The sequence below is a fragment of the Apaloderma vittatum genome, unplaced genomic scaffold (genome assembly GCF_000703405.1).
Source record: "Apaloderma vittatum isolate BGI_N311 unplaced genomic scaffold, ASM70340v1 scaffold17501, whole genome shotgun sequence".
Lineage (NCBI taxonomy): Eukaryota > Metazoa > Chordata > Aves > Trogoniformes > Trogonidae > Apaloderma > Apaloderma vittatum.
The window spans coordinates 153,264-170,393 of NW_009698739.1; the positions used below are offsets into that span (position 1 = coordinate 153,264).

The 17,130-nt window shown below is 41.4% G+C and overlaps 1 protein-coding gene across 1 annotated transcript in view; it reads right to left on the reverse strand.

Moving 5' to 3' along the window:
* LOC104280474 (protocadherin Fat 4-like) overlaps window positions 1-17,130 on the reverse strand; it is a 60,325-nt gene that overhangs the window by 16,467 nt on the left and 26,728 nt on the right. The window contains 4 exon segments of the mRNA XM_009878135.1: window positions 2,323-2,630; window positions 3,704-3,808; window positions 9,679-14,028; window positions 16,452-16,702. Coding sequence (XP_009876437.1) covers window positions 2,323-2,630; window positions 3,704-3,808; window positions 9,679-14,028; window positions 16,452-16,702 — 5,014 coding nt within the window.

The following is a 17,130-nucleotide window of genomic DNA, read 5'->3' on the forward strand; positions in this document are numbered from 1 at the left end:
GGACTGGAGTTCATACAATTTATTTTCTAATGTTAGTCAAATGTTCCTGCCTGTTACTTAAGCATTACTCTACGGTTACCTTGCTGCATTATGAGACTTTCTATCCTGTCACTCTGCAATAGCTCAGGACTGACAACTTAATGATTTTACCAGTTTCCGATAAAATCCCACTGTGCTGTAGGAAATGACAGATTTGGAATCCTGAAGGGGGGCTATTTTATACAGTTTTGGACACCTGGGAGACATTTTTCATGTGGCAGAAATACCTAAGACAAAGGTGATTCTTTTCACATACTGTGTTTGTAAACAGCTGACGTTACAGAGAAGGCTTAAACATAAAGCAAAAGAAAAACAAAAACAGTAATTAAAAAAACAACCAAAAAACACTCACAGATAGTCTTAAAACTTTGCTTTCAGCCTGAAGCATTCCAAACTGAATCTTTCTGTAAATAGTCCTTTTTATGTTATCTCTTCTTCTATACTCTAGCCCTCTGGCACATCTACAAGCAAAACATTCTCCTGTTCTATTTTTTTTCTGAAGTATATTTCATGTATTTGCTGCAATTTTTAACATGTGCTCCTATACTTAGCTATTTAAATCTTACTGAGAGAAAATACCACACTAATTTAGCTGCTGTAATAGGAACTTGGTGCCTTTCAAGACTGAGGTGCACCTTTGGGCTCTACCATTTGGAAGCCGTGATGCAAATTACAAAATATCTGTTATTACAGCACCCTAACACCAAGTCATTACTCAATATCACAATTATCTTCCATCTTATTCGGATATATAACTCCTACAAACCCACACAAATTGGATTTGCCAAGCCAGCTGAAGACTAAATCCCTTGAATAAATGGAGAAGTCGGGTCTGGCGCTATGCAACTGAAACGTAGCTTCAGGCTCGGGAGTCTCTGAGAAAGAAGCAAAAAAGCACCATTTGGGAAGGTCAGGAGACAATCCTGGTCCTACAGAGAACACTGGATCATAAGTTAATAAAACTCGCTGCTGCTTTTGAGACATTTGTGCTTATGGACATCTCACCCTGGACCTGAAGCTCTTCAGCAGGGCTCTCTTTTAAATAGAGCAAATTATATAGAGAGAGCACAACTATATATATATACACACACACATATATATCTCTATCTTGAGAAAAAGCAAAATATAAGAGCAAATTTTATATATATATATACACATATATCTCTTTAAGGGCTATATCTCAGCAGCATTGCCTTCTGCAGCAGTTCTTGATGGGAAATCTCTGCAAGGACCCAGAGAGAGCCACACTGGGTAGAAAGGTTTATTCTTTCATTCCCTACATTGCTTCTGGCCTGAAATATATAAAACAAAATGTAGAGTCCCAACCATATATTCTTCTTATATGACTTTAATTTCAAACACGAGGAGAAGATGGGATTTCATGTATGCTGGCCATCTCGCCCTGAGAAGGGAGCTGTTGGGCAATAGTTACTGATTATGGATGGCAAATAGATTTGGTTTCATTTCTAACTAAAACTATGTGGAGTCAAAAAGCTTGGCTTGAACTCAAAGAGCATTTGGTTTATGTTCTGCTTTGGAAATATTATTAAAAAAATGAGAGAAGAGGAATAGAAACATTTACTGGGGGAAAAAAAAAAAAGAAACAACCAAATAACAGAAGGCAGGAGAGGGGTCAGAGTACCAGGCATACGGCAATCAGTTGTCTCAGACAAGTTTTTGGCAGAATTCCTCCCCTCGGCAGCTTTCTGAGGGACAAAAAGAAAAGTAACTTTCCTCCTTCCCCCTCAAAAGCCTTCTCCATGTAGCACCTCTGAACTATGTATGCTACAGAGGGAAACCAGGCCTCCAGTCTGAAGAGATCGGTAAAATCTCTGAACTAGCTCAAGGCAGTCAGGGATGCCCGGAATTTTAAGTTTGTCTGCTTCTATTTTCCAAATGTTGAGAAAAATTATATTGAGGCTTTTTGTAGTTACTATGGTTAATATGCCTTCCCTAATAATTATCCCTGTAATCTGCATCAGTTAATTAGCCTCATGTGTAGTAATTTATTTCAATAATTATTCCTCCTTCTCATTTTTCACATTTAGAGTATAGAGCACTGCACAGGTTTTTTTAATTATTCTTTATCGTGGTCTTACTAAAGAAACCATTATAGGTTTGTGAGTCAGGCGGATTAAGACAGAAATGAAGGAGGTTTTTTCCAAAGTTGGAGGCTCTGCTAGCAAACACAATGTTACTAATTTTACGTTCCTCTGGGTTCATGTGGAAGCCAGAGTGACTCGGGCTGAACTTGTCTTAAATTCTCATTTTAGCATTTCTTACCATTCCAGCCCTGCGGGCAATAACTGTGTGAAATTGTCCATCGGACACCTTCTTAGTTGTGGTGAGCTTGTACGTGCCACCGCCCAGGTTGTAGGAGAATCTCAGCCTTTCTTCAACTATTTCCAGGGCCAGAAATTCTGCCCGCTCTCCGGTTTGGTTATCGTAGTTGTACAACATTAAGGCATTACTTTTTATAGTGGCAAACTTTATGTAGATGTAATTATTGTTTGGATCCATACTGGGAAACTCCATATATGAGAGCTCTTCAAATCCGTAACTGTTCAGTTCACAATGATTCCCAAAAACACCTGCAAAATGAAATGTGAAATCTGCTATCAGAGGTTATTTTCATAGACATGACTGATACCCAGACTCTAATGCACAACTTAAAATATGCAACTTGAACAGAAGAATCCTATTACCCAAAGGTGATTGCTGAAGTGTATGTATTTAAGCTTAAAAATTGAGTCACAAATGAGAGTTACATCTATTGAAAAACAAAGTATATTTCATTGAACTCAATGGTTTCTTTAGAAAACAAATAAAGCAGATTTGACTGCTATGTCAAATATGGTTGTTAATTATTTGTTATTCCAGTTACAGAAATAAATCTGTGACTTGAGCAAAATGAGTAGTTTACTTTTCATACTTATATAAGCATATGCCTGATTAAAACATTAAGCCTTCTTGTGTCTTTATTGATCTGAGTATTTTGGTGCATTCTACATATTTCTTTTCAGTTCTCCATCACATAATTTCCTTGGATTTTTTTTTTTACTGCAGAGACAATGAGAAAAAACTTAATTTATAAATATATTACCTACATTTACAATGGACTTTGACTATACAGGAAATGAATAAACTCTGAGGAAACATAAAACAAAGGAAATAAACCCCCAAAAAGCAGTTATTCCACATTTCAGCAAAAAAAAAATATTCAGAGGTAGTTACAAATGTGTACTGAGAATCATACTTTGTGTGAGGGTTTTCAGCAGGGTTAAAACATTCTAGGTGATTTCTCAGGTTTCTCTGTTTTTTCATTAATCTGTTCCATTTACTTTCATGCTTATCTATATGATCTATGACAATTGTGGGTTAATCTGCATTCAGAACCAATCTTACTGCAATTATATCACTAGACCTTAAAAGATGTGTGTTGTTTGCTGTCTTTACCGGGTTCATTCTACAAACCGAATTTGGGATAACCAAATTGTAACAATTATCAAACTATTTTGGCAGCACCGTATGCTTCTCTGATTCTCAGGATAGAACGTTGGTATTCCCCCTCGGTTTTATGGGGGTAAAAAACCAAACAAATAAATAGGGATTTGGGAAATAGTAATAGGGAAAGGGAAAATGGAGCAGAGAGGAGGGTACTCACCAAAGGGGCAGTGGCAGTAATACCCCTCCATCCCACTCTGGCAGGATCCACCGTTGAAACAGGGGTTGCACTCGCAGTAATTGACGGTGGAGTCGCACATTTTCCCTGCCATTAGGGAATAAAAAAAATTTCCAGGTCAAGGGATTCAGGATAACAGGGAAATGAGGCTGGTATTTAGGTAAGGGGCTCGTGAGCCTGGCCAGGAGAGAGGGTGCCAGGGATCCGTTGTGGCTCTGGGACGGAGAGAGAGGAAACACAGGCACGATGCTGGGCTGGTCCCAGCCCTGGCACTAGCATAATAGGCAGTCTAAAAAAATTAACTTTACTCCTCGAGTGTCCATTTGCACCTAGAACACAAAGGTATTGGTGTTTCATTTTTTTTTCCCCCCCTTCCTTTTAATTAACTGGTATCCATAACAGAGAGAAAATTAAATAAAAGGACATGCTAAACTAAAAAAATAAAATAAAATTTAAAATCGTTACATATGTTTTATTTATAAATATATTTACTTTTATTTTTCTCTTATTGAATGTAATGTACTCCTTAGTGTGAAGGAGGCACAGACAGCTCTTGCTGGACCCTGTATGAGCACGGCATGCCGAACACAGGCTGCTATTGTACATAATGTTTTTTCTTATTTTTCCTTGTCTATTATAATGTCTTTCCTGACTCACAGGGAGCACAGTCCTCCAGAGCTAAAACTAGGTACCCTGGATACAGTCCTTGTCTAAGCAGACCTTGTCACATGTGGTAAATATTATTCACCAGAGAATAAACTGAAATCATATAATTCATTTCAACAAGGAAGGGAACCAAGAGAAAAAGTGAAGATTTTAACAGATGTGGAACACTGACAAGGGGATTCTTTGTACAAAACTAAAACGTTCTTCATATGGAAATGTTAACTACCAAAGTATTGGTCTTAAATTCTACGTTTTTGATTGCTGAGCTTTTATGGGTTTAACAACACTTCCACTACAACCCACTCGTCCTTCTGCCAGAGGTACCAGCCTTCGCTGCCCGTTCAGCCAAAATGTGCAAGTACGGTCCTGTTTGTCCCTTGTTTTTATCTGAAAAAAAAGCCTGGCAAGGTCAGTCTCGCTCCTCCAGCCCTCTCCTTGAGCTTCACCTAGGCCGGCATATATATATACGCACAGCAGAAGCTAAGACTGCCTTAATGCTTCTTATTGCACCAATAATGAATTATTTTCTTCCTCACGCCATGAACTTGCATAGAGGGTGTCCGTTCTTACACATCGCATATGTTCCTACCTCTCACATGGCACCAAGGCCCCATACGCAGTCCTTGGGGATTGCTGGTCCCTAAAACCGCAGAAAATCAGGACTGTGCATTACCAACTCTGCTATTTTTTTCAGAAATTCACAGTTTCAGCCACCTAGTTGAGAAGAAAACGTCTTCTTTTTCTTCTTCCCTCTTTACTTTTCTGTTTAACATAAAGAGGTTTTCAGGTAGTTCTTCTGTGCGAGCAGCAGCCCTCCATGTGTGACTGCAAGTGGGATGGAAACGGAGGATTCCTGTGGTTCGTACGCAACCTGCAGCTTCACCATAAATCCAGGAAACATTTCCAGTGTCTGAAACTAATTACGCTTTGGGGGTATTTATTTATATTTTATTCTCTAATGGGCATGACTTAAGGATGAGCTAACTTTTTATGTTAGGTTTTGCTGTTTTCTTTATTTTAAAATTATGGAACATAGTACAGATCTTTGACTTACCAAGGAGAACATGTAGCAGGAGCGAGGCAGAAATGCTCAAAATAGCTCAGTGATGTTTCCTAGTTTATACAAAAATCAAGTGTAGCTAATAAGGCTTACTCAGTTTTGTTGCAACTCAATAACTACATAACTCCGCTTTTTCTCAGCTAACATTAAAGCTGTCATATTTGCTGAGTCAGTAACAGAATATGGATGTTTATTTCAGCTGCACATATTTTAACCAGTGAATAGCAACATCTTCTTAACATTTAACAATTGTTTGAATAATTCCTGAAACTAATAAAAGTGTGTTTGCATTTGTTCCAACTGTTTTGACACAGGAGGAGATAAATACTCTGATTTAACAATTCATCGGAGCTATTAAAACTAATATTTATTTAAAATGCAGAAGAAATTTTGGCTCTTCTTTGTCATTCACTGAAGTGCTAAAGTCCTGGGAAAAAATGTTATCTATTTATATTTGGAATAACAATCCAACAAAAAGATGTCTATGAAGCTCATTTTTCCTCTATAAATGCAAGTTAAGCATGCTTGTCCTAGAAAGCAAGAGTCCTTCAGCCACATAACGGCAGGAGGAAAGTCTAAGTGGGGAATATGATTCTAGTTTATCACTATGGTTGACCCGTACAAGGATTCAAAATGAATTACTTTGGCAAAGGAAGATCATTTGAAGAACCTGATGAACAGATGATGAGAGTTATAAACTAGAAACTGATAAATATATAAATAGGTAGGTAAGCGGTATAATTTAATGTCCCATAACTACCATAAGAAGGGAGATTTGTCTGCCGGTAGATGATCTAGCAGTTTCATGGGTTACAGACACGATAAGGTGTGTACTAAAGACTTAAGACTTGAAAAACAAGACGTAGCTTGCAAACCCATCATTTCTGCCAGTCTGCCTAAGATACTATGCTTATATTTAGATACTCTATCCTGCGGAGGGAAAAAATAACAGTTTTAGAGGACTCTTTTCCTTGACTGGAGAATTCACACAAGTATTAGCTATTTTGAAATTTTCTCTTGCGCAGATAAACCAAATCACTCAAGGAACATTCTTGGATTGCAGGGGATAAGCATTTTTTTGCCACTATGCCTAAAAGCATCCTCACCTGAACCCAAGCGCTCAGTTTTACTACTTTCCAGAAAGATAATGCCAGTGACCTTAACCTCATAAAAGAGTAGCAGTTTTGGTTTTCAGAGATTATTTTCCACAATGGTCTGCTGACCTACGTTTTATAACACGAATTTAAGACTAAAGTTCTGATGGACCTTTATCCCACCAAGTATCACACCTTGAAAAGTTAAGAGATGCATGGGGTTTTTTACGGCTTGGGCAAGTCAGTTTTCAAGAAGCATTTTCACACACTTGGACTACTATATACTTGTCAGGTGGGGAATAGTTTCATTTAGACAGTACAAGGATAATCTATACATGTTTGATTAGCACTTCAGGGCATCAAATCCAGAGAGGGGAATAAATCTATTGTAAAAAATCTCAGCCAACGTTTTGGGAGCAAAGGAGACTCCAAAGCAGAACCACCCCACTAACGCTCCAGTTCAGTGAATGTTGCAGTCGGTTGACTGCAAAATACTGAATGATTTGGGGTATTAATTTTTGTGTCAGACACATCTTTTTCTGAAGATCTCCATGAAAATCAGGACAATGCTGGAAAACTGATAACAGAGAGCATTCAGCATTTATCATTCAGCACCTCAAGCTGCTGATATCATGTGCAGGGGCTTACGCAAAAAAACTAACTTCCTGAAAGGTTTGGGTTTTTAGTTTGTTTGGGGTTTTTTTAATTGAAAAATATAACAGAAACAGATACGAGCTGACTGCTCTTGGGTTAGATTTCAGCTGATGCGAGAGTTTTAGTTTTTGTGGTTCTCTGTGTCCATCTTTCAAAGCGGCTGTTCTCATATTTTCATCTCTGCATTTGAAACAATTTTACAAACCTACATTCCTCCGTCTTAATGAATCCTGGAAAACAGGAAAGGAAGGGTTCAAAGGAAGGGCAGATGACTACTGTAAATCACAAAGCGTATTCCCTCCCAAAAGTGATTATTTTAAAACCAAAACCTGATCATCATTAAGAGATGTAATTATAAAAGACTGTTTAAGCCCTAACGATGTTGCTGTGAGGTAATCAGTCTTTATAATCCGATTCAGCGAAAAGGACCGCGTTACCTTCGCAGTATGATGGAGTGAAATGCAGCTGACAAAACGTAATAAATCAAGGGAAAGCAAGACTCTCAGTTTTCAGGTAGGCCATTATAAAGATCTACAGCCCATGTACTCTAATTTATGGTGAACAGAGAATCTGTCTCAGAAAATACTGATTTCTACTTGTACTCAGCACTGTGTAAATATTTTTTTACTAAGCACACAAATTCAATTATGAGGCCGTATTTTAATTCCAAGAGAAGCAGTAAAGATATGTATATGGTAAACTGAATTAGAAATCCACTGTTTTCGTTGTCTCTCTTTTCTCACTGAGGCATCCAAAGCTTATATTCTTAAATAAACAGTTTCAGACTTTATTTTTTTACATTCACTACAGCTATCTTTAATCATATATGAATCAGGATTAAATGCCCAAGCAGCTGTGTTCTTTTTCTGTTGGCAGTATAAAAACGACATAATAGTCTCTATGTCAAGCATGCTCAAACAATCTGTATCCTGACATTTGTTTGCAGAACCCACTGAATATTAAATTTGCAGAATTTCAAATACGCTTTTGCAGACACAAAATGTCTGAACACACTGAATATTAATTGTGATCTTATCTAATAAGCTCTGCTGACATTCAACTCCAAAGATATTTTGGTCTTCAATTACATACTTCGGTGCCATTTGTTTTCTGTCTTGATCAATTCATCTCCAGACATATAAATAATTCTTGATTCTGCAACGGCCAACCAATTTAGAAAGATCTGATTCCCAAATAGAAACGTCTGCCTCAGTGGTAGTCTACTTTAAAGTTATTTGTGTTGACAAGGAGGTTAAGAAAGCTCATATCAGATGCCACATTTAATTCATAGCGTGAAAGAAATGCCATACTTCAAACTGTAACAGTCTCTCATCACATTTCCTTAGTTAAAACGCTCTTCTTCATTCGAGCTTGTCACATGTAGAGCTTTATTTTTAGCTGACAGAAGAGCTGAACACTAAGACATGAGCCTTAATACCAGAAAAAATTAGCTGGACGTCTCTTCAATGATTCAGAATACAGGCTAGAGGCACAGACTATCATGCGCTGCTCGAGTTAATGAAGTGTTTTGCGTTGTTGCAACAGCAAACGTATGTCCCTGGAATCTCTGGTGCTAATGACCTAAAGGATTATAGGGAATAGGTGTCCTAGAATTTTTTTTGCTGTGCTCCTGGCAAAATGATTTGATGTATGTGAAATAAAATCCTGGATTGGTAACTTAATTAGAATTGTGTGTCAAATAGGAATAAGCGCTCCTGACCTGAGGCTCAGTAGTAGGTTTGTGAGGTTCACACAGAAGATCACAACAATGTCCTTTACAGCAACAGACCTTTCACACTGAATATGTACCCACTGCAGTAGCTGGGCTTTAAATGAGGTAGTTAAACCTCTGTTTTGAAAGTAATTATCCTTCTCCTTTGCAACGGAGTGTATTTCATCTATTGTACTAATCCAGTTTACCAAAACAACAAAAAAAAAAAACAGGAAAAATTACCCCTCGATCACTCCAGTGGTTTAAAACGAGTTTTGGTGGCAGTAGTGCAGACATTTATCTGAGGGGACAAAACATGAAACATACACACTTGCTGATTTTGCCCGAATTCTGTTTCCTGTCCTGTATAACTGTAAGCAATATGGAGCAGAGGCCAATTTTTTCACTTGGCACACTCCTAGCAGAATATATGCATGGCAAGAACAGAAAAATCATACTTAATCATTGGAAATGGTTTCTTCATATTTAAAAAATTTAAATTGCTCTTGTAAAAATCTTTCTGTTCTAATGCGAATCAGGTAAGCAAGATCTGCCTGAGGTTAAATTAAAGTAACGCTGTGGGCACCTGGCCTTTTAAGTTTTCCTAACTACCAATACCTCATTTTGCACAATCTCTTCACCTATCGCGGGTGCAAAAAAGTGCGTCGCATTTCTGATCCAGACAATTTTGTGCTACAAAAAGTCATGTTTCCATCCTCTCCCCATCTCCATCTCATAGGATATAGAGATACAGAGAAGTAAACAAGCATACCTGTATACCCGGTTTTACAAACGCAGTTGAAGCTTCCTGGGAAGTTCTGGCAGGCGGCGCCGTTTTTGCAGGGGTTGGAGAGGCACTCGTTGACATCCCTCTCACAGGCCATGCCCGTGAAGCCCTCTGGGCAGCTGCAGGAGAAGCCCCCCACCAAGTTGTGGCAAGTCCCGTCATTGTGGCAAGGGGAAGGGAGGCATTCGTCGATGTCCGTCTCGCACAGGCTGCCGGCGTAGCCCGGCATGCACCTGCACACAAAGGGTCGGAGAGGCTCATTGGCCATGATGATGACAGGGACGCTCTCATGGCTCTTGAGAGCCGGGCTCACCGCCAGCCTCCTCAGGCAGCTCCCTCCGTTCTGGCAAGGGTTCTGCAGGCACCAGTCGTGGTCCACGGCCTCGACTCGCACCCCGCTCTGGCGGAAGAGGACGTCTTTGATGCTCTCGAAGAAGGTGGCCACGCCGCTGGGATTCACGTACTGGTTGTTACCACGTTTGATGGCCGCCATCAGGAAGGTGTGGTTGCTCTCCTCATAGAGCCCGTAGAGCTGGATGGCGGTGCCCAGCCCCGTCAGCTGTGAGCTGGCGATGCGCAAGAAGTGGAGGTAGTGGTTCGTCAGGAAATCCCGCACGCCGTGGGCGCTCAGGCGGAGGAGGATGCTGTTGTCAATGGTGGCGTTGCTGAAGCCCGAGAAGAAAATCCGGACGCTGCTGGTGACGGCACCGTGCAGCCCGTCGTTGCTGAGGACGGCCAGGTCAAACGTGCCATCTGTGGACCTCGCCTGAGAGTGCAGCTCGCAGGTACCCCCAGGAATGCTGAAGAGGCTGGTGACACCCGACGTGAGGGAGCACTGGAAGCTGTCTAGCACGTCTGGGTCCTGTGGTTTTACGTTGCCCAAAATTCCACCTGGGAAGAGGTTGCCATAATAGTGAACAAAGATTTCCACCGTTCTGGGCTGAGATGGGTTGTCGTTTTGGTCTATTACCTTGATCTGCACAGTTCCTGTGGAAGACATCTGAGGAACACCAGAGTCCCTTGTAATCACCGACAGGTAGAAATCGCTGATTTGCTCCCTGTCGATCTCTCTCGTTGTCGTCAGCACGCCAGCGGTGCTGAGGCTGAAGTAGCTGGTTGCGGGGCCAGTGCTGAGCAAGTAATACGTAAAGGGACCTTGGTTTGGAGGGAGATCTGGATCTGAAGATTGAAGTGTCATCACAAGAGTTCCCGCACGGCTATTCTCCATGACTTCTCCTTGGCTGGTGGACAAGGTGGGGCCGTTGTCGTTGATATCTTCCAAAGTTACCAGTAAGGAGGCACTTCCCGTAGCAGACGGTGTTCCCGAATCAATGGCCAACACAGACAGGTTGTACACAGGCAACGTTTCTCGATCCAGCTCTGCAGTGACCGTCACCTGTCCTGTCTGCGGGTTGATGGAAAATGTGCTCTTGTCATTGCCGGACCCAATGAAATAGGAAAACCTGCTCCAGCTAGGGACAGAATCCGAATCAAAGGCACTCACGAACGTGACATGGGTGCCTGGAGGAACACCCTCGCTGATTCGTATATTGTAGGTTGCCAAGGTAAAAACGGGAGGATCGTTGGCATCCAGTATAGTGATATTAACAGTTACTTCATCTATATCCGCACCACGAATGCTGCCCAAATTTTTAGCGAGGACTCTCAAAGAGATTCGCTCTTCTTTTTCTCTGTCGAGAGGTCCTGAAACATAGATCTGGCCGCTTTTCTCATCCATCTGGAAGCCTTTCTTTCTGCTGTTGCCAAAGATAAGGTAGTGGACTTCTCCATCAGTTCCCATATCACGATCACTTGCAAAAACTTCACCTACAACAGTACCTTTGGAGGCTGCCTCAGAAACCTCAAAATAATAGAGCTTGGACACAAAACGGGGCACATACTCATTTGTCCCTTCTAACTGGATGTTGACGTTAGCAAAGCTGCACCTCTCTTCATCTGGAACATTAAAAGCCTTTACTGTCAAATGATAACTCTGTTTTGTTTCATAATCTAAAAATCCCTGGGTGGTGATTGTTCCTGTATTGGGGTCAATGACAAAGAGATCACTATCCGAGGACTGGATAGCGTATGCAATCACAGCGTTAGGGCCAGAATCGGCATCAGTGGCGTTTAAACGAATAACGGTAGTTCCACTGGGGGCATTTTCTAACACAGTGGGGAAGTAGTCCTCAGGGTTGAACGCTGGAGAATTATCGTTCACGTCAACGACGTTAACAGTGACGCTGCAGTAGCCCGTTCGGGACATCCACCCTCCATCTGTGGCAGTAACTACCAGTTCATGTTTTTGACGTAACTCAAAATCAAGTGCTTTAGCTAGTGTCAGGGTACCAGTAGTTGTATTGATAGCAAAGACACCAGCCTCATTTCCTGAGGAAATATTGTATCTGATTAACCCATTCATAGCTGCATCTCTATCTCGGGCTGAAACTGTCCTGACCACTGTTCCAACAGAGTGGCTCTCCGGGATAGTGATGCTCATACGGCTTTGAGAAAACTCAGGTGTATGGTAATTCTCCTCTGTTACTACGATTTCAACAGCTACCTCGGACGAGAGAGGAGGATTACCTTTATCCTTTGCTTTCACTTTAAACAGAAAGTTTTTGTTCAGATCGGCCATTAGTGAAGATGACACAGAAATCCAGCCTGTGTTCCTGTCCAGTCTGAATTTATTAGTTTTGCTTTCATCAGAGATCAAGTACTCCACTTCAGAATTCAAGCCAAAGTCTTTGTCATCCACTGCAGTCACTTTAATTAAGTTTGTGCCAACCCTCACGTTCTTAGTCACAGGAGTGAAATATTTAGGAGCGAGGAACAGTGGTGTGTTGTCATTGCTGTCTACTATGTTGATGGTGACAGTCGTCTCGCTCATTAGCGGAGGACTACCTCGGTCTGAAGAAGTAACGATGAAGCTGTGCCTATTAATGTTGACGTTGCTTGAACCGCTGGAGTTTTGGTACCTTAAATACTGCTTGTTGAAAATTTCCCCCGTGGTTGCATTAATTCGGAAGAATTCAGACTGGGATTTTATGAAGTAGAAGACTTGGCCGTTCAACCCTTCATCGGGATCTGTGGCTGAAACCTGGGTGACCTTCAACCCTATCCCAGGAAGCTCGGGACAGTCCAGGTAATAGGACGGCTTGGTAAATCGTGGGGCGTTGTCATTGACATCCGTGACAAATACGGTGACATCTGTGCTCACCGTCCACCCGGAGTCGTGTGCAGAGACCCTGATCCTGTAGCGGTCCGTGTCCTCCCGGTTTAGCGGTCTGCTGATGGTGATGTCCCCTGTGCTGGGATTTATGGTAAACGGGAGACTCGTATCCCGTATGGAGTACCTGCTGACTGCGTTCACCCCAATGTCTTCATCCGACGTCGTGACTCGGGTTACCGTAAAACCCAGAGGTGCATTTTCAGGCACGGAAGCACTGAATATCTGGGAGAACCTCGGAGCGTTGTCATTTTCGTCTAGAATATGAATGATGACTTTGACAGTCGTGCTCTGGAGCGGGGTGCCTTTATCCGAAGCTTTTATGGTTAGCGTGTATCGAGACAATTTCTCCCTGTCCAAGGGCCTGACACTTCTGATCTCACCAGTGGCTCGATTGATACTGAAACTATTGTCCGTATTGCCCTCAATTATTTCATAATTTAGCTGTCCATTTACACCGCTGTCCCTGTCGACAGCAGTCACCGTCAGTATCTTCCGTGGGGACAAGTTCTCTGCTATTTCTGCAATGAAGGGATCTTGCTCAAACTCCGGCGCGTTATCGTTGACGTCCACCACCGTGACTTCCAGTTTCTTATATGAGGAAAAAGGAGGAAAGCCCGTATCTCTGGCCTCGATCCAAACCACGTATTTCTGTATGGCTTCGAAATCTAAAGCCCGATCGACAGAAAGCTGGCCTGTCACCTGGTCCACGAGGAAGGTGCTGCCCAGGTTACCACTGGCGATGTAGTAAGACAAGGAACCTCCTCTGGCTGAAGATCCGGAGACGGTGGTGACAAGCGTTCCGACTGCTTGGTTTTCAGGAAACGTGAAGGTCTCCTGGTCTGCCTGAACACGAGGAAATTCCTCTCTGTTCACAAACCTCACGGTGACGGTTGTAGAGTCTGTCTTGGGGTACCGGCCGCCGTCTCTCACGTGAACAGAAATGGTGACTTCAGATTCTCCCGCCAGCGGCTTGGCAGCCAGGATTGCCCCCCTGGCTGGATCGATGTGGAATTTCTCGGCGTTTTTCCCCACAAGGGAATAATGGAGCTCAGCGTTAGAGCCGGCATCCGCATCCGTGACAGTCACAGCAAACACGAATGAGCCTGAAAAGGAGAACAAGGTTAGTCCCTAATACACTGACTGCGAGAAGTGTGATGGCAGCTTTTCACTTGGAAGCATGCCCTGTAGCACAACGCCCTTCCTTACACCGCTCTGAAAATGAGCTCCCTTTTTTTTATTTTTTTTTCCTGAATTTATGCTTCATAATGAGCTCAACCATTGGGGCACCGCTTACAGTAAACTCTGCATTTGCCCATCTGCAAGGACAATCCAAGGTGTTCTTTTGCACTGAACTTCACAGATCTAATGCACGGCATGTCTTTCAAATTTGACACTGTCCAACCAATTTATAGAACTCTCTGTTGATGTTTTACTGGTACTGAAATTTAGAAAATAGCCACTTCTGTATAAAAATCATGTTGTTTGCAATCTCTTGAGGCAAAATCATTTACAGGCAGGAATGACTTTGACAGTGTCCCCTTAAAACTATACTTCATGTCACGCTTGGTCATGTGCAATGATTTGTACTCCAAGGGGACGGATATTTAGACAAGGAAAGTATTCATCAACCCTTGTGAGAAATGGGACAGGGTAAAAAAAAAAAAGATTTTTGCTTCAGTTAAGCAAATTATATTATTAATTATTACTATTACTAGCTACCCCTTTCAAACTTGACTAAAAATATCAGGAAATTACTTTTTTTTTTCAAAATGTGCACTACATATTCCATCAATGCACTAAAAACAGAAGTCTTGATCAAATTATGGAGGTTTCTTCATTATTTTTTTAAAAAGTAATTTCAAATGCTACTTTGGACTGCAGTGAAGTTGTGTGGGTTTTTTTAATGGACACCATGCCTGCTAGTAACATCATTGTCAACAGCCTTTCAAAATAATGTGAAAAGATATTAATATTTCCTTTTAAACTGAAGTGAACTATCAACTGAGGAAGATGCAAATAAAAAAGAGTGCATGCATCCTTAGGTTTTTGCTATGTTAAAAACAGAGTAAACATGGCTTGGGCTTTCTAGATGTTTCTAGCTGTGATGGGTTTCATACAAAAAGCATCCCAAAAGGTATTGCCAGAAAACATCAGTTAAACCTATGTGTACTCCTCACAAACACATTTAAAGAAAGACCCAAACAAGAGCCACACAAAGGCACTGTGCCTTAGTCAGAATACACAAGGATTCACCAATGCAGGAATAAAATAATTTCATAATGCTGTTCTGGAAACAGAGACGAAATGTAAACAAATTCATTCTTCCATAAAAAGGAGGATTATTTGCAAGTGTTTAAAATTTAGAGAAAAAACCCCAAAACATGGAAATAAGCCCCTTTTTTTGCATGTGTGTTCTTTTAAAGGAAATTTTGTTTTGTAAACTCTTTGTCTTGGAAACCTCTCTGTAGGCACCAGATATCCATGTACGTGCACGTATGCAAAAACACACAGCGTCGCTGCAGACTTCCCCAGCCAAGCACTCCGACTGCAGCTTGGTGAATCTGTGCTAATACAGTGATCATACCAAATCCTTTTACTGTTTTGAGATAGCAGAGTTCCCAGTACTACTCCATTTTAAACCTTTGGAAAAAAGAAATCTCAAAATAGCAGAACGTTTGAGTAAATTCTTGCAGTGCCAATTCTGCAATAGAAAATATTGGTATTTTGTATTTAGCCATTTCTAATGTATTCATTTATCAGGCTTGTTTAGACATAAACTGAATGAGCAACGAATTTCTGCATTAAGTGACATCACTTTAATTTGGGTGTAGGTTCCACAAAAGGAAGGCTGTTGCTTGGATTTTATTTTATTTTACTTCACCACGTGGCTCAAGGAATGGCAATACAATTAACATCTAATATATATACTGCATTTTTGCAAGAGGTTGACAAAATCTTTTGTAAGAATTGCTCAGGGTGGAAAAAGAGTACCTACACACAGGAGACTTTCAGAGCTGCCTTCCTAAGCCTGGCAAAACCATTTAATCACTTATCTGAGTGTGTTCTCACACTATGCCTTCTTCAGAAAAAATTTCTTTACTGCAAGAGTGGTGAGGCATTGGAACAGGCTGCCCAGGGAAGCAGTGGAATTGACATCCCTGGAGGTGTTCAAAAAACGTTTAGATGTGGCACTTTGGGACATGGTTTAGTGGTCAGGGTAGCGCTGCTTTGACAGTTGGACTAGATGATCTTAGAGGTCGTTTCCAACCTTAATAATTTTACGATTCCTTATATCACTGCAGGAAAATAATTGAATTTGGATGGAAGGATCAAACTAAAGAAAACCGCTAAATTACCGGTGACATAGGGAGCCTTGCCATTATTGATTCCCATGCAACACGTAGGTAATAAAACTCGGGAAAAAAGCTTCAGAGGAACATCTCGGAAACATTTATTGTGGCATAGCTTTGCGTTTCATTCATTAGGCGATTACCAGTATCCCCAGTGCTGCTGCTGCTTGGGTTACCTGAGGTAGCAGGCGACGGCACGTGGGTGACGTAGGGATGGTGCTGAAATTTGGGCGGGTTGTCATTCACGTCAGCGACGGAGACGAGCACGCTGGCCGAACTGGAGAGAGCCCTGGGGAAACCCCCGTCGCTCGCCACCACCACCAACGTGTAGTTCTCTCTCGCCTCTCGATCGAGGAGAGCGCTGGTGATGATTTGTCCGGTTGACGGGTTGATGGTGAATTGCGAATTGCCGCCAGTAAGTCTGTAGCTGTTTGTAAGAAAACAAAACAAGGAAGGAAAATTCGATTGGTATTTCTTAAGGCAGCCATCTGCCTTGAAGAAAATAACAATTTTCTACACTTTTCAGACCACCATGCTGATGGGTATCAACATATGGATTTTTCTCTGACTGTCCATCTCTCTTCACTTTTTTTCTCTTCCATATTTTGAGACCTGTCATAAATGACATTTCTGGGGATTTTCAAGAGAGATTTCTAATAAATGAGTAGCAGACTGAGCCTTTGTACCTTCGGACATACAGTCAGACACACTCTCAGAATTGCCTGCTAGAGACATCCTCCAGTGCTGCTTTCCCTAGGCTAAAGCATTAAGTGTTATTACTTTTTTTTTTAATGAATTCAGATAGTGGCTAAAATGAACAACTCCCATACGCAATATTATAACCCTGGAAAAACC